Below are 25,617 nucleotides of genomic sequence, written 5' to 3' on the forward strand. Positions count from 1 at the left end.
GTATTTCCTTTATTTACAGTTCTGCACAGAAACAGGTGCTGGGATGGCAAATCCACAAAGCCAGCACAGCAGCTATCAAAAATGTTCACTATCTATATATTGCAGCAAACTAAGGCATTCATGTTCATTGGCTAACCATTATATGTCTCTCTTATTAAATTAATGCATTATTTATTTTTAAAATTATTTTCATATTTTATGAAAAGAAACATTTTATCTTGGCTTTAATATATCGATAATGATACTTTTCTTCTACTCGTTAAAAGATTCCTTTGCTTCTTATGCTAACTAGTCTTCCTCTGTGCTCCATCTGCCTCTTGTTTCTTCTCTGCATTTCTGGGGTCACTGGGCCGGGAGTCAATGGTCGCCATCTCCCTGTGCCACAAGCACCTTTTCCCCAGCTGGAACCGATTTCAGCACAGTTGCGGAGTTGGCTTTGTGAGTTTGTTCCTCATCTGGGAAGTTCTGCCAAACGTCCCCGTGGCTGTCGCTTCCGCATCCTCGCTGTCCCCTCTGAGCAGGAGCTCCTTCTGCCCAGGCTTTGTGCACCTGCCCTTGGCTCTGACACCCCCGGTGCCTCTGGAGCCCTAAGCCTCATCCAGGCCGTTCTCCCGACAAGGAGCTGCTGTCCCTGACACCCGGACATCCGAGGCAGCCACGGGGCAGGCTCCGGGCCAGCCACCGCCTGCGGGCCCGGCCTGGCGCTGGCGGCGGGCACCGATTGTCCGGCTGCGGCCTCAGGCAGGGCCAGCACAGCAGCCCCCGCAGTGCCCGCCTGAGGCGGGACGGGCGTTCCTTGGGGGGAGCCGGCTGCTCCCTGAGGGCCTGGGCTCCCGGCTGGGGAGCTGAGGGGCCCGGGGGGCAGCAGGGGCCGTGCGGGGCAGGGCCCTGGCTCCGTGCCCCTGCTGCCTGCGCCTGCTCAGCCGAGGCCGGACGAGCTGCTGCCTCGGCCGAGTCCCGGGGAGCAGCGTCGGGGTCCTGCAGGAGCTGTGGGTACTTGGGGTTGATCCAGATGGTGTGGATCACGATGCTTTCCCAGTCCTCCTGGGACTCCTTTTTGTCACTGTCACCTCTCTCTTGGGACAGCTTTGGATATCGTCTGACTTCTCCCCTGGACAGCTCTCGGTCAATGGAGTGCTCCCATTGGGGAAACATTTTGTCACTGCTGCTTTCCTCTCGGGACAGCTCTTGGATTCCCATGTCCAGCCACTTGGATAGCTCTTGATGTCTCTCAGTTTCCCAGTGGTACAGCTCTGGGTCTAACTCGCCTTCTGACAGCTCTTGGACTCTTCTCTTGTCCTGCTTGTACAGCTCTTGGCCATTCACATCTTGCCATTGGGAAGGCTCCTGGCATTTCGCATCTTCCCCACGGGACAGCTCTTGGTCTCTCTCAAATTCCAGTTGGGACAGATCTTGGCATTTCTCATCTTCCCCACGGGACAGCTCTTGGACACTCTCATTTTCCCGCTGGGGCACTTCCTGGCCCAGGCAGGGTTCCCACTCTCTCTCCTCCCTGGCCAAGTCACACTCCACAGCCTGTGGCCCTGGCAGCTCCGTCCCCTCTACTGCCCCTTCCCCCTGCTCCCCGAGGGCTTCCATCCACCCAGGGCAGGAGCCGGGGGGACACACGGGACTGGGGGAGCAGCAGGGGCTGTGTGGGGCAGGGCCCTGGCTCTGTGCCCCGGCTGTGGGGCTGGCCGTCACCTGGGGCCTCATGCACAGGCCTGGCTGCTCCACGGCACAGGGGGGGTTGGGGTTCACGTCCTCCACAAAAGTCTCCATGGTGCTCTGCCACAGAGGCTCTCAGGGGAGCTGCTTCCTCCTGACTGAGCGGCTCTCCTGGGACTGGGCACGCCAGGGCTCTGTGTCCCTTAAATACCCCTCAGATCCCCCTCTGGCCGGGCGGGGCTCTGCCATGTCACAAAGGGCTCTGGGCACCACCCTGTCCTGCATCACCACGGGCCTGTGTCACAAAGGGCCACACTCAACATCCCTTCACAGCTGACCCCACTGGAACTGGCACAGCTCTGGCACGGAGCAGCCCCAGACTTGGGCACTTTTAGCCCCTGCTGTGCCCAGGCCCCTGTGAGGCTTTGGCCACGCTCCCACACGACAGCCCCAGCCTTACCCTGCAAAGCCCTGCCTTTGGAGGCTGGGCTATTCGGGGCATGAGCCACTGGCTGGATGGACACAGCCAAGGAGCTGTGGGCAGTGGCTCCATGTGCAGCTGCAGGACAGGGATGAAGGCTGTCCCCAGGGCTCTGCCATGGCTTCCCCAGTGACACAGACTTGGCCACAGACTACAGCTGTTTCAGTTTCAGAATTTCAGATCTCTGCTGCTTTCCCTAGCCCCTTCTGGCTCCTGTAATGGACCAGGCACAGGTGAGCACAGTTGGAAGAGCAGCATCTTTTAATAATGTGTCCATACTTGAAGCCACCCTGTGTAGCTCCCTTGGGAATCCACACAGGCTAAAAGGCCCAGCCTCTTTTACACTTTTCTCTGAAGGAACTCTGAGGATTCATGCACATCTTGTCACATTATCACTTTGGTTATAAATTTTCATCAACAAGCAGTGACAGGATATGATCTACTAATTTCTCCTGAGCAATCTTTTAGGTGCTGCAATCTCTGACCCAGTTCCAAATGTATGAAGTTCAAAGTGTATGAACATCTATGGCCTGTCCCAAGCATACTCCAAAGGTGTCTTGAGTCATCATCAGTTTGGGCTGATACTATCAAATAAAAGGAAAATTCAGATAGCAACTACATGCCAGCAAGAACAACTTTGTGCTTACAAGTGGCCCCCCAGATGTTACCCTCTCCAAACCTCCCAAATTCACAAATTTACCCAAAATACAATGTCCACAAAAAATATGGTTTATTGGACTAGATTAAATGATGTAATGCTCAGGCATTGTATTTGTATTAACAATGTTCTTGCAGAGGAACATAAAATGATACTTTTTCCCCTGCCTCTAATGAAATGTCAGTGCAGGTAATTAATGACAAAGGGCACTGGATACTTTCTAAGTCATACAGCTTTGACAGACCATAAGAGATCTTGCAGATCCAATAATTGAAATAGAATTTCAGCTTTTCACCTTGCTGAATTAATTTTGTCTGAGTTCTCTTGAAGCTGTGAAGAATTATAAACTATTAGAGCTTGACAAAGTTGATAAATTATAACAAAAATACAGAGATAATCATTAAAAACCACTGTCCTTTAAAAGTTAAGCCACATTATTTTTGACTCCGGGCATGGCTGGCAGCTAGGGAGCTGGAATAACACTGAAAAAAAAAAACCCCCATGAAGTGACAACAAACAGGTCAGATGAGTTTTCCATTCTCTTTTCTTACCAATACATCTCTCCTCAGAGTACCACTGTATCTGTGCAGTGGATATTGCAAGTTAATTTTTTTTGTGTGTGTCTTCATTGTTTACTGGCATTGTCACTATTCAGTAATTTGGATAATATATTCAATTGTAACCCAGCAATGCTGAATAAACGGCATTGACAGGGGTCAGATTTTGTTTGTAACATTGCCCTGAATGAAATTCCAGACATCACTGAAGACAATACCCACCTCATGGGTAAATTTACAAAACATTGCACCAGTTTTGTGGCACAGATGGAGTATGGATGCATCACAACAAGCAATCACATCACTAAAATTTTAATAAAAACCTGACTGCTATTTCTGCCCTCTCCATTTAAAACCATGGACAACAAAATAGTTGGACAAGCAACAGGTTCAGTGGATCTACAATCAACAGCAAAAGACCCAGACAACCAACACATTTCCATAATAAGTTATAGGTATTAAAACCAAACCAAACCCCAATGTGTCCGGATCCTGGATTTTCCTGTGCACACCAGATCCACCAAGTGATTGTTTGCATCTCTATCCTTGGAGGAACGTGGCTTCTCCAACCTGAGGCATTCACAACCATGCACATACAAATGGTTTTATGCATATTCCACATGAGACTTTTCACCCACAGGACAAAGCAACAGTACAACATATTGAACAGGCTGTTACACCCTACTTACCATCATCTTGTCAACAAAATCCATTATGCTAATATACAGTGAGCTTTTTAAAACATAAATGAGCAATACTTGCATAAACGACTATCATTAATTTATCAATGTTTTCTCCAGAGTTCTTTATTGATCACAGAAACAGATAGAGCCTAGACCAATACCATAACCAAATGAAATTCAGTCCTTCACCGTAAATGAGAAAAGAGCAAAATTAATTTCTGGCAGTACCACAAACCATGGACTGTCCCAAACTTAGTGAGAGAACTGGGATGGATTAGAATTGAGTAGCTGAGACCAACCAGCCATCTGGAAGTACCCCAGTATTTTGAAGCAATTGCAGATGAGCTGCAAAAGAAGAGTTTCAATACCGTTGCTTATGACTAATCTGGCAGACGGCAGACAACATCAAGGACTGGTAAAAAAACAGCACTGAAGTTTGCAAATATGTCACAAAATGAAATTTTGCTGGCTGAAGTAGCTAAATAAACATTTATCAGTTTATTTAACTGATTATCCAGTTATCCTAAGACAAGGTAATGAAGCAGGCTCACCCTCTCTCTTACAGGTTCACAGGAATAACTGGTGTGGAGCTTCATGAAAGCTTTGCTCTGGCACCGGCTTTGGCTTCCACTCTGTGCTTCTAAGCTGAGCTCTAATGTAGAGATCTGCTGCAAAGCCTTTGCCTCGTTCACATAAGGAAAATTTCCAAAGAAAGATTTTGCATCTTCCAATTGTATCAAAAAAGGTTCTATTTTAATTTACTCTCCCCCTCCTCAGTGTTCCCATTCAAATTACATAAATTATCTCTTGCAACAATGCACCTCAATTCTTACCAAAGAAGCAAATTAAAACCAAAACACACAGAGTAGTAATAAAATACCCAAAGAAAAACTGAACTCTAAGCAATGCCAAGTGGAAATCTGATTCTGCATCAAAACCAAAACCAAGCTGCACAGGATGTAAAGTTCCACCCTGTACTGAGAGGCACCAAAGATTTCAGAGAAATGTGTCCTACCCAAAGATGCACTACACCCATCTAGCTCACTTCAGTTCATGCACTGAATGAGGGCTGAGCTCTGGCACAGTGTGGTGACACCAGCCGCTAAAGCAGAAAACCAGGAGTCTTGTCAGACCTTCAGAAAAGGCAGCAGAGGGGGCTGGGGAAAGACTTGGAAATATCAAAGATTTCTTCTGCGCAAGAACATGAACTTCAGTGCAGTGAAGAGGAGCCAGCTCACAGTGTGACAGGCTCAAGCCAGTTTTGGCACTTGTGTTACTGAAAATAACGTGGTGAGTTGTCCCCAGCTCAGCAGGCAACCAGCTGTGAAGGTTTATTTGCACCAGTGACCACTTGAGTAACAGCTAAGGGTTTCTTATCCCAGGGAAAGCTCACCTGCTAGCTGCAAAGCTACCTAAATCCGGCTGTTATTAAACAGAGACACGAGGTAATAATTATTTCCAGAAGAATTAACAGGTTGCCAGGGGCGACACATAAAAAATGACAGAGTCGAATTTTAAAATACATGACCAAGTAGGCTTAAAATTTGCATTGCCTTTTTCCCACTTAAACTCTGTCTAATGAAAGACAGTTGAACAGTATGAAGTGCATGCTCTTACACTGACTAAAAAAAAACCACTGGAACAATCAAACCCTGAACATTCCTTAATTAAATCGACAAGTCTCTCAGAAATAATGTGGGCAGAGAGCATACTTTTTGTAGACCAAACCTGAGCAGAGATTTCTTTTCTGTAAAAAGACAAAACAAGTATTTCAAGGTAGAGCTGAAGTGGTTTCAAAATAGCAATGACCCAGGTCATAATCAGAATTTTGTATATACAATCTGTATTAACTTAAAAAAATAAAGAAGTTCAAAATACCTCCAGAGAACATTCTAGGTTAGCAAAATGTCCTGTACAAAAGTAGGCCACATTTGTTGGTTTAAAAGAAGTCCACAGCAGTTGGTCTCTTCTTAGCTGACATAGTAAATGGTCTCTTCATTTGGGGCTCTTTTGCTGGGGTCACCGAGGGTGACTTCAGCACCCCATGACGAGGTTTCTGTTCAGGATTGAAAGCCACACGGGAGGGTCCTTCTGGGCTCACTAAGATACTTTTGTCAGTCTTTTTAAATTCTGTTGGAAAACAAGCCAACAAGTTAAAAAGAAATGCAACCCCTGGAAAAACTGTGCCTGTCAATCAACTGTGGAAATTCCCAGCCCTAGAAGCCTGAATTAGAATCCTCAAACCCAGCAAGGATCAGAAGCCTAAGACTTGGCAGAGAAAAGACATGGTGGCGAAGCACATCTCTCAGCAGAGCCCCTTGGGGAACAGGGTCTGCTGCAATCCACTGTGAACCCTTGCCGTGGTTCCACAGACCACCAGAGACTCTGGGCCTCTTCCTCAGACACAAGTGTTCCAGCTATCCTAAAAAACACCACACTGGACTTCAAAAGATGACAATGGGAAAGCAGTGTCACTACTCTGTCTGCTGAACAGCTCTAGAGACTCTTCAGCCAGCAGGGACGCATTTATTTTTCATTTTATTCAGCTGAGTTACATTAATATGAAGACATTTACCTAAATACACTGTTCTCAATTTGAACTTGATCTACTGCACACCTCAGAGAGTTAAAAAGTAGCTAAATGAATACATGGAATATAACTCTATGCTATTGAGCTAGACATTTATTTAACAGGGAAAACACCAGCTGCTTACAGAAGGGAAGTGACCTTTATCTACTCATGATCATTAATAAACCACAAACGGCCAAGATAAAAAGCAAACTTTGCTTCTACAAAGACTGATTTTATCAGCATGTCAGCACCTTTGCCTTGGAAAACAGAAGTGAGCAATGAAGACTGTGAAGTGCACGTGTTTCCAGAGGAGCCCTGCAAACAGGCAGCTCAGCAAGGTAAGTTCACCACCCTGCTGCAGTTTTCCATCCATGAGGCTCCTTCTGCAGGTCACTAATGCAGCACCCTGGAATTGCTCAAGTCTAGCTGCAGAGCTGAATGTCCTAAAAGTTACCATCTCCTCTGGAAAGGAACTTGAGGAGGGTTTGTAAACTAAATGCAAATATTGAGACAAAAAAGGAACAGAACCACCCTGTTTTAGAGGTGCTCCACAGGTGTGTGTGCAGCTTCCCCATTCCTTAGCTACCAGAGAGACTGTGGACACACACACACACACACACACACACACACACACACACATCAGACTCACCTGCAGTCATGTTTCTATTCAAGCCAAACGTGACTTTTTTGGAGCTGGGTGCCTGCAGTTTGTTCAGCTACAAAGCAAAATAAAGACATGAAATAAAATAAGATTTCTGAGTTAATGCTTTGAGTTCTTTCACCTGCACCTCACTGATGTAAAGCAACCTATTTCTTCCTTCATTTGGTTTAGAACTGCCTCAATCCTCTGGCACTGACTGCTGCTAAGACAGCACTGTTTTCCTAGCCAAAAGCAAACATACTGCATTTGTGCAGAAATCACATACTCTCCGTAATGTCATTATGTAATTCAACAACAAACAAGAAGATATTTGTGTGCTAAATAGACTGGCCCCACTGCACTCGGGCCTCAAACTGCTAAGAGGACTTGAAAAGCTTTAAATGTTAAAAATCTCTAGAGAAGAGGGCAGACTTTTGAAGCCCTGCAGTGTGCCACTCTCCACAAATGAGAAGAAATGGAGGCACAAAGTCCTTTTGCAAGACTGAAATCAGTTTATGTTTTTGCTTTCTTGTGAAATGAGCAGATCTGGAATGGTGTACGTTCAACTGAAGAACAACAAGAAAGCTGAAAGCAGAGGGGAAGGAAGAGATTTCAGAGACACCTTTAGCTCATTTTCTGAAACTCTGGAGCCATGTCTGACCCTGTCTACAGGGAAATGCATCTGCGTTTCCAGTTATATCTGCTCATGTTAGGAGACTAACAGGGAGCTGAAAAGACAGCACCAGTGAGGTCACACCCTTTGCTGGGGAGCTTGCCTGGGAATACACCTGTCCCCAGACTCAGCTGCCCTTTATGAGATCACCTCACCTGCAGGGATGTCCTGGTGGAAGAGATGGTGCTTCTGGCTTTCCTGAAGAACACTGCCTTTGGTACAGTTGATTTTTCAAATTTTACAAAATCGCCTCCTGGTTTCGCTTTCTTTTTCTTTAATGGTGACAGAGCAGCACTGCTTTCCTGTGAAGGAGGGAAAGGGAAAACGTTTCAGTACAAAGTACTGTAGTTAACTAATACCTAGTGCTGTGACCAGTGCTGACCACACACTCACATCAGTTAATCATCATATTTAGCTCCCAGCAGGTAATTTTGCAATTAGCAATTAACATGACTGAAAGCAGAAGTTTAAGGCAAGCTCTGTGTAGAAACAGGAAAGCCATTGCAAAGCACAGAAGGAAGAATCTGCAACAGATTTGCCAAGCCACACAGAGTGCAAACAAATGTCTTCTCCATGTACATGAAGGTACTTTGCAATTGATCCGACTCTCCTGCACACAAGTGATCATTTCTTTTCTTTCATCATAAGCAAAAACTCTTCTGTGGTACCTCTGGATGAATAAGATAAATAACTAATGAACAAACACAGCTTTGGACTGAAATGGAGACTTTGAAGAAAAAAATGGAGTATGAAATGACTGTATTTTCAGAAATTCAGCTATTGTGTAATACTACTGGTCTGCTGCTTAAAATTCAAACTTTTATGGCATTTAAACAATTCTTGTCTCCAGTACAAGGCAATTCTTAGGACTTTCTAACCTGCTGTCTGTGGAGGGTGGTGAGGGGAAGTTCAGTTATGCTTCTCATCAACCTACAGACATGGAATTCCAAAGGCATTCACTGACAAACTGTGGAAAATATACAGCAGATATGGCCTCTTTTGATTTGAAAATCACTTCTGCTTCAAATAAAAGGAAAAACCACAAGACTTTTAGTTTTCTGAATTGCAGACAGCTCTGAAATAATGCTGATCTTGTCTGTTTTTTTTCCCCTTCTCCTCCTCCTCCTCTTTCCTCTGAATATTTGAAGCTAATTCTCTGGAGGTGTAAGTTGTCCTTGAAATCAAGAATCAAAACATTCCCCTCATTTCTGGGCACAAGGCCAGGATTACATAACTAAAATCAGGAAATAAAACAACATGTTATTTCTCAAGCAATGAAAACAAAATTAGCAAAGCTTAATTTCTTCTGCATTTGTGCATTTTAGCTTTACCCTGCCCTCTTCTTTCTTCCATCAGTGTTCTCCCTCTCCTCCTGACTCAACTTCCAAGTATCTTTCCTTGTCTCCAGCCCTCTCCTCCCTTTTAATACACATTCACACAACTATATGGACTGAGCAAGAAAAAGCAAAGGCCATAATTTCTTTGGAATTCCACATGAAGAGTGACCCAGCAGCCCATGCCCTGCTGGCCAACATGCCAGTGCTGGGGTTGTGCTGCTGCCTTTCCCTCAGTGCCTAGGCTAAATTGTGCCAACAACTCATTTCCATGAAGTTTGTAGGAACTTCTTATCTTGAATCTACCACAGGTCTTGGAACCTGTTGGTCACCTGCAGCAAAGTCTTACAGAAAGAGATGGGGGTGTCATAATCATATTTTCTTAGAAATTAAACTTGGAATATTGAGGCAAAAGGAGACAAAGCCAATGGTTCCTACTTTGGAAGCCCCACAGTGAGAGAAATGCAGTTTGAATAGTGGGGAGAGAGAAACCTTTTGGCTCTTCCCTCTCAACACTTCATCACTAAAAACCAGAAAATGTCAGTTAAACAAAGTTTCAGTATGAATTTTTCTTCCTGTGAAGGACTGAGTAGTTATATCTCCATACACAAGGCTGCACTACTTAACTAATCCTACAGTTTTAAACTTAAGTCAAACAAAAGTGAGCTCATAGGCTCATAACATGCAGTTTTAACTCTTTTTTTGTACTCATAATCTCATCTGTGCTTTATGAATTCTTTTCCACCAAAGTGAGGCTGTCAGCAAGCCTTCCAACAATGTAACTAACCCCCTGAATGTGTTAGGGTTAATATGCACATGGGAAATGAGCAGTTAAAAAGAATTTCAGTAGCAGGAGAGGGAAGAACACCTGAACTGTCTTGCTAAACCATACTATCAAAATTATACAGTGCAAAATGCTTTTTGACTCTCAAATCACTAAGAAAAATCAAGCCTATTCTACCTATTGCAAAGAGGGTAATGGGGGTGCAAGGTAGAGAGGTAAAAAAAATAGGTTGTTCCCAAACTGCAAGGCATACATTTCTGAAGAACACATCAGACCTTCCTAGTGAACAAACACAGTATTGTCTTTATAAAAAACTGGACCATTCATAAATGTGACCACACAGCCACTGTTGACATTAAAAGTCAGTGTCATATTCTCTATTCCAATGTTCCAATGTCTATTCTCTTTCCCCAGGATTTTAAGATGAAGCAGTGAGCAAGCAAAAGAAGCTACTCCTGGAACTGCTGTGGGCAGTTTCACAAAGAGCTGATCCTAATCTTGTGTGCTGCTACTGCTGCAGAAGGGATGTTCACCTTCCCATTTTTCATTGTTTTGCCAAAATATGAGGCCCTTTGTGAGCATGCTGTAAAGCTCAGAGACCCAATGCAAAAAGCATAATTAACACAAGGACCAAAGGGAAGGAAAAAAAAAAAAAGAGACAAGCCCATCTTGCTCCTAACATCCCATTTTTCAGCTAGATGGGTTCTTCCAGCTGCATGGCTGGCACAGGATTTACTGCCATTGTACAGGAGGGTGTGGATTTCGAGGGAATCAAGTTCTTTTTTGGTGACAATGCGTGATGACATCAGCAAGCAGCCCAAGCAGCCCCATGCTCAGAAAGCTAAAACCAGATTTGGTAGTTCCTGAAGCAGGCAGAGAAAAGAATGAGATGTACATACCACCTTCCTGCTTTTCTTGCATACAGTCTCCAGCACTCCGTTGGCTTCAACAGAGTTTAGCACCTCTTTCACTTTTCTCTTCTTTTTCAGAGTTGCTGCATTCTGACTGGGGACGTTCATGCCTTCCAAACCAACTAACTTTGTCTGCAGTGTGACCTTTCTGGAAGGTGCAGATTCAGCCCCTGTCTTTCTTGGCAGGGTCCCCAGCAATCCTTCCTTGCTGGGTTTCAGGTCAGTTTGCTGCACAAGGCGATCCCCATTCACCAGGACAGCCCCTGTTTTCTGCTTCTTTTTCACAGCCTTAGGAGGTAACAGTGTGACAGATGGGCTGACATCCTCTGCTGCACTGGCAGTGGCTGGTCCATTCTGACACGCTGGTTTTGTAGGAACGTTCTGCATTTTGGGATTAATTTTCTTCAACTGACTCTTCTTACTCTGTTCTGCGTCAGTCAGACTGTTCTGCACACAGATACTGTGATTTTCTCTGGTGTCAGTTGATACATTTGTGGTCTCACTGGTCTCATTTACTAGCAATTTCTTTCTCTTCCTCTCCTTGTTATTATCCGGCACCTTTTCCTGGCTAGAAGCATTGGATCCAGATGTTTCAGCTTTTCCCTCTTCAAAATTTCCACCAGCTGTTCCAGAATCAGCACTTGGGCTGTACCTCTTCTTCCTTTTTTTCCTCTTCCTCTGGGGAACTGATGGCACCTTCACACTCGACAGGTCTTCTTTATCCTCTAAATCCATCCCAAAAAGAATGCCATAAGACACATGTGAAACACAAAGGTACTTAAAACAACTGAAATCTATTCCATTTTTGTTCTTTTCTTTTAAAATAGGTGCACTAGCTTCCTGTTATCAGCCTGCCCAACAGTTTCATTGTTACAGCTGCTCAGGACACTGCAGTCTGATGACGTCTGGTCTAATTAATACTTTGCTAATTTTGCCTTGTCACAAGTAAGATCTAAACCATTCCCTGTGGCAACCCTATCTTTCATAGCAACATCCTTAAAAAGAGTTATTACCCACTTTTTAAGCCCATCAGAAGGGCAACTCAGGAGTTCAGTATTCCAACATCTCCTAATTCTTATATTCTAACAATGATCCTGTTTTAAGACTGACATGTTCTGGCTTTCTTACAATAAATGCACCTGCTCACAGGAACAATGCAAACAGCTGCTTCCAGTTCTGCTTTTGACTGAAATTTTTAGGTGATGTTTGCCTCAGAATTGGGAAGAGAACTTCCCCCCACTTTCAAAGAGAACTTAGTTTCACATTTAACCTTCATCACAACACGATACAAATCAGCACATCCTGAACAATAGTGTTGTTTTCTTCAAAACCGCTCGTATCTGACACTTTGCCAAATTGCACAAGTCACTGCAGATTGTCTCTCTCCCAAATATTGATCTTGCCTTACCTTTTACTTTTTCCAGCTCGTTTTGCTGCCAAGGCTTGACAGCTTTTTTCTTTCGCTTTCGCCTACCAGATTCATCATCGTCTTCATCTGTAGAAACTTCTTCAGGAATATCTTGGGGGAAGATTCCTGTTGAAGAAGGATAAGGCATCAGAAAACTGAGAGTCCTACTTCTATGAACAGCTATGCTGTTCATATACAGCATAACTCCTACAGAAAGAAAAAACAACTCCTTTTTCCCCAGCCAACCTTAAAGGAAAGCATATGACCGATTCCTATTTGTTTAAGCAAAAATAATCATCTTTCATTTAAGGACAAAGTACAGGGTTGCTCAAATTGTGAAAGGAATTTGGCCATCTCTCAAAAAAATGTGTAACGTGTCTTAATGAGATCTTAAAAACCCACAAAACCCCCAACATTATGTTCTCGAAATACACATTAAAAAAAGAGGAAGAAAATTCCAATACACATTGTATGGGAACATTATATATAATTTAATGGAAAAGAACTGCTTTCTCTGGTGTTCAGTCCTTACCTTCTGCTAAGTCCTGGAACCTGCAGGTGAGAGGAAGGCAGAAAAGAAAAACCAAAACATGATTACTCATTCAGTACCAGTAATAACACTAGCAGAACAGCATCACTGTACTTACTATGGTTTTGTCAAAATAGGAATAATGTATTTTTGCATAGGAAGTTACAAACTCCAGAAAAGATCTGCCTCAGAAACCCCCAAACTCAAACCAAATCACCGAAAATATTGAGAAAACATCAATTTAACACTTTTCCTGCATCTGTTCCTTGCATCACACCCAACCTGATGTCATATCCTGCATTTCAAACCCACACTGTGCAGATAAACCCCAGCTGGCTGCAGTTGTCTGGTACCAGTGAGGAACAGCATGAGAATGTTGCCAGGACAATAGAGGTTGGGCACAAAGAAAATCAAAGTAGATTAGGACAAGGTGTATTTCAGCAGAACTCACTTTTTGACCAGCTTGTACAGCCGCTTTCTGTTCAGGGAAGGTGTATTTTTCTTGCTTGCAAATTCAAAGATTTTGTCAGCAACAGCCTTGTAATCAAACTGTTGGAGGAAAGTACAACACAGCTGTTCTTAGTTTATCCATGCAGGATGACCCAGTGCAACTCGTGTTAGGAATATGTCAAGTGTTAAGTTCAATAGGTAAATTGTAAAGATACACATCTTGAAACAGACACTTCCTTTAAACCCCAAATGTTTTCCACTGCTGAAATGTACACCCCCTTCACACACTGACTTGTACCAATGGCTGCTTCATTAACAGAACAGCTGAACTTGGTTCAGAACCACTTCCTCAAATGTTTCTAACCTTAATTCTTACACAAGACAGAAGCCAACCCACTTGAAAACTCCCATAAATATTTAGCTAAATATCAGATTTAAAGTGCGCCATGTCCTAATTCTTGCTTAAAAGCCATAGATGCATGAAGTGTATCCACCTGAGTGTTTGCTGGGAGGATCTGTCACAATCACTACACTACACTGGCCCTGGGTCTAGAAAACCCAAATTGTAACATATTAACCTCTCTCCTATGTATCACATCATCCTTGTTCAATGAAAATCAGGCTGACTGCTTCTTCACCCTCACTAACTTGGCCTTTAGCCCACACATTTTTTTAACTCTTGAAACAAGAAGGGAAGAGCAGAAAACAGAAGGTATGGGAGAGAGGAAAGAGGAATTTAGACATGGATTTATTTTACTACCACTCACAGAATATACATCACACAGATACCACCTAACTATAAATCAGAAAGAGATTAAAACTTTGTAGCACGTTTATCCATTAACACCCTTTACTTCTGCACCTCTTGAAAAGGATGGGGAAAAAAGAGAGCAGAAATATCAGTAACAGAGCAAAAGAGGCACAAACCTGAAGAACAGTCCCAATTCCATCATCAACATTTTCATTGATATCCTCTATTTTTTCAGAGTTCTGTGCTGATTTTCCTGACAGACATCTGTCTGCTATTATAGAAAAAAGACTGAATATTAATAGTTTGTCTGAGATAGTGACTCCAAAAGAACAAGCTTTATTAAGCACATCTGAAGGGAAGATGGGGAGACACAATTATCCTTACAACACTCTGAACACATGTTTGATTGGTTCAGAGCAGAAATGTATTTTTAGGAAACAGGTTCTCCCATCCTAGCAACACTTACCAGCGAAATTTAGTTTCCTCCTCACCTTTGGTTTTAAGCATCTCTTCAGCTTCCTGTGTGCCTTCTTCAGAAACATCCTCCTCATCACTCTTGGTACCCAGCTCTTTCATCAGGTCCTCGATGGCAAAGGGGGACTGATCCACAATCATCTCAAAGACACCGCTGGCCACAGCATGGAGCACACGCCGACTGTGTCACAGGAGAGCAGGGTGAGCCCAAAGGCACACCATAAACACCCTCCCCTCTCAAGTGAAAAAAGTGGGAATTTGAAGGAAAACAGATGAGAAAGAAAGTAGAAGAATACCGAGCTCTTCAGATGATGAAAGTGAACCTGTTACTCCCTAAACAGAAGTTCTTTAATCCAAGCAGTGTCCTGCTAATGTGCCCCTCTTAAATGTCACTGTTTATATGCTGACCTATATTACACTGCAAAGAAGCAGCTCAGCTGCTCTTTGCATTAAAAAATTAAAATAAGTGGACAAATTAACCAACAAAGATTGATATTGTTATTATAAATCCATGAAGACTATCTATAGCTTTAATAAACACAAGTTATCATCAAATGACTATACACATTGCTGGTAAAATACCCTTCTTTCTCTACATTCTGAAATTATGGTTATTTGATCCATTTATTACTATATTCAGAATTTCTTAATTCTTAAAAAATATTTATCCTTTCATTAAACTTACTCCTTTGATTTGGCGGCAATTTTGCAGAAAGGTTCTATGAACTTGAGATTCTGGTCTGCTGTGAGCTGTTTGAGTAAAAAGAAAAAAAAATGTGAGTACAGAAAATGCTCTATGTGTACACTGAAATTCCTTGAATATTGGTGTTTGTACAGGAATTGGTGTTGGGGGATCTTCTTTAACAGTCTTTCAGCATATTATCTAATTCCCACTGGCAGAGGTATCTAGGGCATTTTTGTTACCACTGCTACCACTAACTTCCAGATATTCCCTGGAAGTATTATCAAAACACTGACTGCCTTGCAGACTTTATTCTGCTGAGTACAGAAATACAGCAAAGCTTCTTACTTCAGATAATGAACCATGAGGCACAAAAAGCTTAAATAATTTTGTGTACTTTCCCAGAAGTCTGTAGAAGAATAAGATTCAGGTTTCTCTTAACTGGGCTGCTTGCACCAAAACCCTTTCAGCTACAGTAGAGCTAAAGAGAAAGACCCTTCCCTCCAAAATCCAATTTATGAACATGATCTGAGATTTCAAATAGTCTGGGGGAACTTGCTCCCCACTCCAGGCTTCCAGTGAGTGGCTTAACTACAGCTGAGCGACTGTGGAGCTGCAGAAATTATTTGGGCCCCAATTGCCCACACTTCTTTGGTGCAGACTTCTTCTCTCTTCATCCACAATCCAGAACCTCAAAACTTGCAGGCAGGATTGGTTTGAATACTGACTGCAAGGAACAGAAATGGGAAACTGCTGACAGCTTTTCAAGGAGAAGTATCAGAGGCCAGAGATAAGGGGAAGTAACTGAGGAGGAGCCTGGGACAAAAGTGGGGCAGCAGGAACGGTGGAAGGACAGGAAAAATGCTCCTTGGCTTTGCTGCTGCAAAACTCTGCACCACTGCAACAGCAGCCAAAATTTAGGGCCATAAATTAACTGTCACAGCAACACACAGCAGAGCAAACAGATGTCACCAGCAAAACAAACACCTGGATGTGGAGGGTAAGCTGTACAATGCACAGACAGCAATAAGCAGGTATTAGACAACTGTGAAAGCTCACTTTCCTCCTCTATTTAGGTGTTACACAACAAGCCAAGAAGCAGGCTTTATGTCAGCCTTTGCAAAAGCAAAGACTGGAAAACGTGTTCACACAAGGGAAATTATACTGAGTCCCCTCTGAAACAAACAAGTTAGAATAGTCTAACTTTTCTATCACTGTTTTTCCAACCTCAATTTGGAGCAGCATAGCAGTACTCAGGAACTTGAGAGAAACTACCATATTCCCACTGTCAAAGACATGAATAAAAGTAAAAGCATAACTTTTAGTAAGTTACATTCTTCATGCTTACTCAAGTGTTGTTATATTTAAAACCACTAAAAAATTACATAATCTAAAAATTACACTTCTTCTAAGATGCTTCATGCCACAGTTAACATCAATCAAGAATAAAATGACAAAGTATTTTCTAACCTCCTTTGCACCAACTTTAGCCAATTCATCCAGATAGATATCAATGAAATGGAACTTTATCCCAGTGGGAGAATTGCTGTCTGGGTCCATAACTTCTTTCATTAATAACTGCAGCAATGCTTCAATTAGACTGAAAAAAAAAATAATAGAGAAAAAAATAACAAGAGATTCATATTCAATTGCTCATGCCTTATTTGCCTTGAAAACAAACTCTTGTCTTGACAACAAACTCCACTTCTTTACAGTTATGGACAGCTATACAATTTGAATTTTTTCCTTCCTTTTTTCTTTTTTTTTACCCTGAGGCCTATGATTGCTATCTTTCAGGAAAGTGAAGTTTGGTATATTCCAAGGTTTCTCCCTTGGTGTTCTTTGGGACCTGCCACAGTTTTGCCTGGAACAAACATTTCCAGTCCCAAAAAGAATTCAAAACATTGAAAACCTGTTAACATTCTTTCAGTTTTACTTTAATACACCTTTCTTCAAAAGCATTTTGAAAGACAAGAGGGAATAAAGTCATGCTAAGCAGTTTCTTGGCCACTCAGGAGGGAAAAGCAGTTCTTGAGCTCCCTCCCTCTGCAAAGAAAGGAATCATGATCCACTCTTCCAACACTGCCTCGTTCCAGTGAAAGATGGAGGCCAAAGAATAAGAAACCTTGTCAGAGACCAGTTTGAGTGACCATGTGTGTGGAAAGAAGGGCTTCAGCTTTATCAAACCCCCTCCCACATCTTCTGCTTGTGTCAGGAAACATTTTCTTCTCTTCAACCTGATGACATCTACCCAGGGCAAAATTAAGGTGGAAGAGGAGGGATGGGGTGTCTTTGAGCTCTGTATTCCTTTCTGTTTCCACAAAAACATGCCCATGTTCATCCCACATTTCAGAGGGTGAGAAAGGATAACCTTAACACTGGGTTATCGAGCACTTTCAATTAAAAGATTACAAACTCTTAATTAATTTAAAGTCAAACTTAGAAGTGGCACAAGAGCTCTAGACAGAGCAAATGACTGCAATTATTTGCCTTGCAATAGAATATGGAAGAAATACAACCAAAACCACTGATGTTTGCAACAAACAGGAGGCTAGTTTACAATTAAGGGCGTCTGCCTTATCAGAAAAGTCACCATGATTAATCACAGTAAAATAAATACTTTAAAAAGTCAAAGCCAATCAGAAAACAACAAACAAATTCCTCTTCTATATTTTCTGGGATGCAGGTTCCCTGTCTAGTCTCTCTGTAGGTGATATTTCATTGATAGCTCTTCTGGCTACATCAGAAAATGAGATACATTAAATAATGCATTTAATTTAATGACATGTAACACCTTAATGTTACTAAAGAAAGTGATATGAAGAACCCATAAGCCTTAATATTAAGAATTTAAAGACAGTGGCATCTATGGAAAAAAAGAATCTATTAAATGAAAATATATTTGAATACAGGTATATTGGGTGACTTGTTTATGATCCAACGCCATTCAGAAATCTGCTTACCCCTCATCCCATTCATTTCTTTTCAGCACTTCAAAGGATTGCCTCAAAATCAGACGCATCAGCTGCAAAGCACAAAATCTGTTAAACATATTGTTTATGAAAACAGGTAAAGGAGTCACTGTGACTGTAGGTAGCATGAACAGATTTCTTGGTAAACCTCTATAGTACAAAGTGGAAACTGCCTCACATGAACATTTTGACAGATTGTCTGTCATTTAATGCAACAGAGGGGTGCTGTGAAGCAAAAAAGACAACAAACTATTTTCATAAGCTAAGCACAAAAAAATCCATGATCACTTCTACTATACAGCTTTCTCTTCATTCACATCCCTGATTTCTTCACTAAGTGGTGCCTTGATCTAGGAAAAGCCACAGCGTAAACTGGTCACAACAATATATTATTATCCTTAGCATTTGTCCCATAACTTACTTGAAAATTGCACTAAGAGACAGTTACATATAAAACAGCCACATTCAACTGGCTCAAAACATTTCACTTACTGAAATAACTTGTATCTGCTAATGCTGGGAATGAAAAACCACCAATGAATGTGCCTGCATTTAACTTTTTTCAAAGAAGATGATAATGGGATTTTGTTCTTTACAAAGGTATGCTTTTAAAGATTTTAGTTTCCGTTTTAATATTCTGTTTCCTATCGAAAAATTCTGACTACTGAATGTACTACAATGGATACTTTACTAGTGGAGAGTTGGGGTTCTAGTGCAGTCATAACAGAGTCTTTAAACAGTCTGATCTAAACAACTGATGTCCTTTGAGACAGTATTTATATTCCAGTATAGAAATCAATAAGAGAAATCACTATGTTAGAAGGAAAAGCACTTGAGCATGATATAAACTGTACTGGCTTTTAGACTCACACAGTGGTGAATGAAAGCCTTTGAAACAAACAACTCTTGCAATGTGTCAAGAAGATGATACCTTGTCTTCCCTTACAGTACACACCAATACATGTGCAGACAGAGCTGCCTTCCAGCACATCAGCACCACACATTTTCTAGGAGAAAACACCACCCAGAGAGGTACAATTACCATGTAGTACTTGTCCAGACGCAGATTGTCAATCCCGTTCCATTCCCGGTTCATCGTCTGCCAAAATGTCTGGATGAACAGGTGTCCTGCAAGGGAGCAAGGAAAAACACCTGCGTGTCTGGCACAGTGGGCTGATCTGTTAATCTGAAAGAATCTCAAGAATGGATGCAGCTCCCTAGGATTCTCCTAGTGACAGTGACAGAGCTGTGGGAAGACAGCCTTGACACTTGTACAAGAATCAATTAAACTTGAGAACAATACAAGAAAAGGCACACGGCTACTTTTAAAACCAAGTTTAATTATAGGGACAGATTTGTATCTATTTTGTGTTATATACAAACAAGTTTGAGCAAAATATCTATTCTGCACCCATTTCTACCTGTGCATTTTTGGCATTGACTGAGTACTCCATTTCATAAGCATTTTGAATACCAGGGGCATAACAGCTCATGAAACAAGGCTGGTTTTAAGCAGGAAATACACAGAACAGTCTATGCAGAAAGGAGAAGTAAGGGTACAAATTTGTTTTGCTACCTGTCCTGAAAAATCTCACCTGTATCACACTGAAGACAACTCTTCTCCTGCAACAGCCAGAAAAAACCTGCAGCTCATGCCTGCCTTAGTGCAATCACACAGACCAGATGGACAAAAAGGAAAGACAAAACCACCAAAACAGCCCTCTGTCTGTCTTTATTCTGGCACTGTGACAGTGGAATCACCAAAGAGGGAAGTACCATACAAAGCATTAGGTAATTAAACAGTACTTACGAGCCTCTGTATTCTGAAACACATGGATGAGCTGAGAGATATTGGCTGCAAGTTCCTCCTAAAAGTAAATAAATATAGTTAGTGTAGCATGTTTGAGTTTGGTCTCCTCACCAAACACATGACCAGCAAGCAGCAAGAAGTATGAATTTCATGAAGCATCTCTCAAAATAAAAAATATTCTCTCAACAGCTGCTTTAGTACTGCAGTTATCCTTGTACTGGGACTAGGCCATCTGGAAGAGAAGTTTCAAGGGTATCAAAACCTGTTCATTTTACCAGATCTCTGCACAAACCATCTTTCTGACAGCAGACAAAATTAAATTAGGAGGAGAAGAACCCAACGTATTTGAATTGATACATGATGAAAAACTTACAGGGCACTGCTCTCATGTAGGTCTCTCTGGAGGGGTGTGAGCTATGTGTGAGATAAACCTTGTTCATGCTGACAAGTGATTTGAAAATTGAGGTTACTGAGAGCTGCTACTCCAAAACCAGTATCTTTGCAAAGCAGGGAGACAAACTAGTAGAAGTTGACAAAAATATGCAGTAAGGACACAGTTGGCAGTAAAGGAAGTGCTACTGAGCTAACAAAGGAAAAGGAAGTGTGGAACTTTAACACTAAAATCTACACAAATGTAGCTGCAGTTAAGGGCAACCTGCTGTTACAGCTTTAGTTACACAAAATCAACATTTTATGAGGCATCTGTTTTAGCTGTCCTTTTGAAGGTAAACAGCTACACCTGCCCCTCAGAAGGTGACTCCAAGGATGATCTATTCATGTTCAGATCACCAAGTTACAGTCACCTCCTCTCCTGCACATGGGCTGCAGGGGAAGAAAAAGAAAAAAAAAAAAAAAAGGTAATTTTCCCCATTCTAAATTATTATGTCCCTAGAGTGTATTTTGGAGGGGCCCACTCAAACAAATACAAACTCAATTACCATACCTGAAGCAGAGGTTTATCCTGCATCCACATACAATAGAAAAGGCCCTTCCATATTTTCAGCAGTTCTTCCTGACTGAAGCCACCTATGGTACAGAACAAGTCCGAATAAAAGGAAAAAACCACACATTTCCACCAAAATATTTTCATGCAGTTCCCTCTGCTCCCTGTTTTCGTTATTTTCTCTGGGTTCCTACTGTAAGCACATTAATTGGAAAGCAATTTGGCATAGAACAGTGATTCAGTGACTGTAAGCTTCTACCTTTACTGAAACAACAAAGATTTCAAAGCAATCACAGGTAAGATGAATACCAAGATAATTTGGATAAATGTCTTTGGCACATTTTAACACCAAGTCTGAAAGAAATTTTTAATCAGAGTATAAGAAATAGTTTTACAAAAGACATAATGGTTTTGTTTTGTTGTTTTTAACAAAAGTGTCACTTTACCAAGAGTTTTACTCTTTACTAGGGATTTGATAGAACAAACTTCTAGCAATCAACATATTTATTTGTACATTAAACTTTATAGTCAAAGAGCCTGAGTAACTACAACAAAAGTATTTCTAATACAGTTAGTCTTGGGATGTAGTAGCACTGGAATTTTAACAGCCAAAAAAAAATATTTTCACATTCCAGAAGTAAAGTACTACATGGTAAGTCACTACAACCTGCTCAAAAGCTCTGTTTTTCACTACATCAGCTAAATTTCTGTGAAGTAAAATTGTAACAGTACATTGTTACAAGGCAGCTACAATGACCTACTACAGCTATTTTTAAACCATGGCCTATTAAATACTCCCAAGCAATCTCATGAAAAATCACTTTGAAGAGGTCATCACCTTCAGAAAGCTGAAATTTGCTCCAAAAAGATCACTGTCTCAGGGGTGTGCCAATTAAAAAGCCTGAGACCCAGTGCAAGATCTAAATTGTGCACCTTCTCCTTGGACCAAATAATTTGGAAGCAATTATCACTCAGACAAAAACACCTGCAAACACGTTAGTCCTGCTTGCTTAAAAAGAAAGGAAGTGAGGAAATATGCAAAATGCTATGTAGGAAGCAATGTGTCCAGTAATATTAAGCATTAATTATAAATTTAACTTAGATTTGACAGTATTGTTACAATAAAATACAAAAAAATATTCACTGATTTAATATTCATTGGAATATTAAAATAAATAACATTTCTTAGAGGAATTATATGTGACATACTGAGTGGTAAGAAGCAGTTTTAACCTCACAGGCAGCATTAACCCCACAGAAGCATCAGACAGAGGCATCACCTGCTACCTATAAATGTGGCTCGTGAGTTCACAGAATTGAATCACAGAATTATTCAGGTAGGAAAAGACCTCTCAGATAATCACTGCCAAGGCCACCACTAAACCATGTCCCCAAGTGCCACATCTACGTGTCTTTTAAGTCCCTCCAGGGACAGTGACTCTACCAGTGCCCTGGACAGCCTGTTCCTGTGCTCTGAGGGAAGAAAACAAAGACTTCCATGGGGCTGCTTTTCATACACACAGGGCTTTTTGAAGTGTCCTAGGCAGTCCTGTGTCCATTTGACCTAAGACTCTGACCAAAAATCAGAGCCATTTTCTTATCCTAATGGCTCAAAGAGTGTTTTCTCTTTTTCAAGATTGTGTTTTCTGTTTTTCAACTTTAACTGCTCTCCCTAGCCACAGCTGGCAATTAATAATAACAATTAAAGTAAGGTTATTTTAAAACCTGAATGCATTTGCATTAGCAACCACAGTGCCCAGAACTGAAGGCTCTCTATGCCTTAAACCTATCCTGAGAAAGATTTTGATTTTAAGGCTTGAATTGTAACTGCCCCCATGCACAGTGACTCTGTCCTACCTATTGTGGGAGCTGGGATTAACATGTTACAACCACTCACAGCTACTTTAATGCAAGCCTAGTCAACACTTCTGTTCAGGAGTTGGGCTGCTTTGACACTGCTATCACTGAATTTGTTAGAATTTTTCCTATTCTAGATAAGTGCAATGGACCAGACTCACACAGCCATATTTCAGTAGAAATTAAATAAATGTATTACAGATCCAGGCCCAAGTAAGTGCAACTCTGTCAGACAAGAAACCCTCCAGCAATCTTCTCTCTTTTACTAGAAGTTATTTCTGTTCACTATTCTTTCATTGATTCATTTGGTAGCTCAATGCCTTCCACAGAGTTTAACTTCTTGCTGAAAGTGAAGAGCTCTGGCTCTCTGGATAAGCTCCCTCAGCCTTAGCACAGACCACACAGAGCAAAAAAAAGCTGTGTTTACCTGTCTACCTACAAAACACCTGACAGCCCTGAACATGAGGTGAATTCCAGCACCTCTTCCAAAAGTCAGCACATTCTCAACTCCTCAGTTTAGGGCATCTTACCTGGGTTGCCTGATGTGTGAGCCTCATCTCCCTTACAACACTGGATGGGTATAAGGCTGCTAATTAATAACTAACTTAAAAAAAAACCCTCTCTCCTGTATGTGCTTTTTCTCCAAGCCTGAACAAGTTAGTCTTTGTTTCAATACCACCAGTCTGGATAGCACCTAACAGCAAGTAAATCTAAGAGCTCTGGAAGGTAGTCACCCTTGTTTCCTACTCATTTGCATTCCATGGTGGGCTGATTTTAACATGCTCAGCCCAACTGAGCAATTTCCCTGTGATGCTTTCATGACAAGCAGTGCCTGAACCTGCAGCCTTTTCCTTCAGTTATGGGCACTCAAGTCCTTGTGGCTGCTTCCACAAACTGCAAGGAATCCACACTTTGCAGCGAGATGCAGAGAGCACTACGGAACACAAGAGTCCACAGCTGAAAGACAGAAAGCACTTGGGAGGTACTGTCCTGGTCCCCAGGCAATCCCTAGATCTATGCTGTCAGGAATGGAATAATGATTGCTTGGCTCCCTGGCCTGACCCTGTGTCCTTCTCTCTGTCAGATGTGGCTAGTGGGACAAATACTACTTGGAAAGGTGAGAAACAATATTCATTCTACAGTCTTTCCAAGGAATTCATTGAGGTCAATCAGCACTCCAGCTGCAGTTTAGCTCTTGGGGTCAGCTCTAGGCTGGTTCCCCAAAGCCATATATGTAATGTATACTAATATATAAAATATAAATGTAATATGCAATAATATATATATATATTTTTAAAATATATGGTAATAAAATATAAAACAGCTTATAAACCATATGTTTTATATAAACAAAACATATAGATTATACATTACATTACATGTATCATATATAATGTAAGGTATAGGAATAACATACATCCATGTGGAAACTGGGCATGAGGCACTTTCAGGTGCAGGAAACTTCAGACTGGCCTTACCAGCCTCAAACTGACTCCAGAGACACCACTAAACTTAGTTCTAAGGTGCCAATATGCAGCTCCAAGTAGAATTTTTTGAAAAACATAGAAAAGAAGCTTTTGATACCATGAAGTAGAGGTAACAGGTAACCCAAATGGGTTACACAGAATCACCTGCAATTGCACAAGTGCTGAAATATAACTTAAGCTTTCCTCGATTATGATCCTGAATATCAGTCGTGGAGACAGATATCCATCCCCTCGCAGAAACAACAGAAGATAAAACTTTCTGCTGAATACACCGGGATGTTCCCAGCCGGGATCAGTTCAGTGCATTTATGTGCACTGAACATTTATGGTTCCTTGAGAATGAGAGCACACGAGCCATCCTGCTCCCGTCCCGGATTTGTTAATGCTGCCAGCAAGACTCTCCCTGGATCCAATCTGATCCCTCCCGAGCCCCTCCAGTGCCAGGAGACTTTTCCCGAGCGAGGACCCACGAGTCCCTCGGTTCCCAAGGGCTGGGGCAGCGCTTGCGGCAGCACCGGGGCAATACGTGCGTAAAACGGTGAAATACACGCGTAAAAGTAAAAAAAAAAAAAAAAAAAAAAAAAAAAAAAGAAAAAAAAAATGAAAGCACGAGATGGAGCGCTGAGGAGGCGTGCCGGGGTCAGGGCGCACACGTGGTGCTTCCTTCTTTCCCCACGCCGTCCGCCGCCGGGGCTGCCGCTGCCCCGCCACAGCACCGGGACCTGCCCCTGCCCCTGTCCCAGTCCCTGCCCCTGTCCTTGTCCTTGTCCCTGCCCCGATCCCTGTCCGCTCCCCGGGCCGCCCCGGTCCGTACCGGCGGGGCGCTGGGTCCGCACGCCGATGTAGCCCCGCAGCTTTTTGAGGGCGCGGTCTCGGATGCGCTTCTCGTTGGCGGCCAAGCGCTGTGCGAACTGCACCTCGGGCGGCTGCACGGCCGCGGGAGCCATGGCCCGGCCTGGCCCCGCTCCCGGCCCGCTCCTGCCCCGCTCCCGGCCCGGCCCGGCCCGTGCTGCCCGCGGCAGGCCCCGCCTGATGCCGTCACTGGCGGCGGGCTCTGCCGTCACCGCGGGAAGGCGGAGCGCAGGGATGGGCGGTGCGGGAGCCTCGCGGGGTGCGGGGCTCATCGGCACCAGCGGGGCGGGCTCAGCCACGAGAGGCACCGGCCCGGGCACCCCACAGATCGCAAAGTCATTAAGGCTGGAAAAGAACCTCTGGGACCATCGAGTCCAATCTGTGAACGATCTGTGACCCTGTTAGCCAGCCCATGGCACTAAGTGCCACGGTCCTTCCTGA

At 42.6% G+C, this 25,617-nt stretch overlaps 1 protein-coding gene across 2 annotated transcripts; it reads right to left on the reverse strand.

The window, feature by feature from the left end:
* Window positions 1–2,897: 2,897 nt before the first annotated feature.
* RRP1B (ribosomal RNA processing 1B) lies at window positions 2,898–25,271 on the reverse strand. Of its 2 annotated transcripts, none has more exons than XM_062488148.1 (16): window positions 25,139–25,271; window positions 20,981–21,063; window positions 20,038–20,095; window positions 19,270–19,355; window positions 18,219–18,280; window positions 16,726–16,855; window positions 15,259–15,323; window positions 14,591–14,754; window positions 14,276–14,370; window positions 13,350–13,447; window positions 12,902–12,921; window positions 12,370–12,495; window positions 10,950–11,686; window positions 8,088–8,234; window positions 7,269–7,335; window positions 2,898–6,177 (listed from the first exon to the last, which is right to left on the reverse strand). In XM_062488148.1, the coding sequence occupies exons 1-16, from the start codon at window positions 25,269–25,271 to the stop codon at window positions 5,987–5,989; spliced, it is 2,262 nt and encodes a 753-aa protein (XP_062344132.1). In that variant the 3' UTR covers window positions 2,898–5,986. The 2 variants fall into 2 exon arrangements, with proteins under 2 accessions (XP_062344132.1, XP_062344133.1); XM_062488149.1 differs by having other exon boundaries at window positions 10,950–11,684; window positions 12,365–12,495.
* Between the last annotated feature and the right edge of the window lie 346 nt (window positions 25,272–25,617).

This window comes from Cinclus cinclus, chromosome 2 (assembly GCF_963662255.1).
Source record: "Cinclus cinclus chromosome 2, bCinCin1.1, whole genome shotgun sequence".
NCBI classification, from domain to species: domain Eukaryota; kingdom Metazoa; phylum Chordata; class Aves; order Passeriformes; family Cinclidae; genus Cinclus; species Cinclus cinclus.

Excerpts from the sequence above, each read along its gene's own strand:
- RRP1B (XM_062488149.1), bottom strand. The coding sequence starts at position 25,271 with ATGGCTCCCGCGGCCGTGCAGCCGCCCGAGGTGCAGTTCGCACAGCGC. Across the intron at positions 14,755-15,258 it reads ATTGCCGCCAAATCAAAGGA|TCGGCGTGTGCTCCATGCTG; the intron begins GTAAGTTTAATG and ends CCTGTGACACAG. Across the intron at positions 12,496-12,901 it reads GTTCCAGGACTTAGCAGAAG|GAATCTTCCCCCAAGATATT; the intron begins GTAAGGACTGAA and ends CTTCTTCAACAG.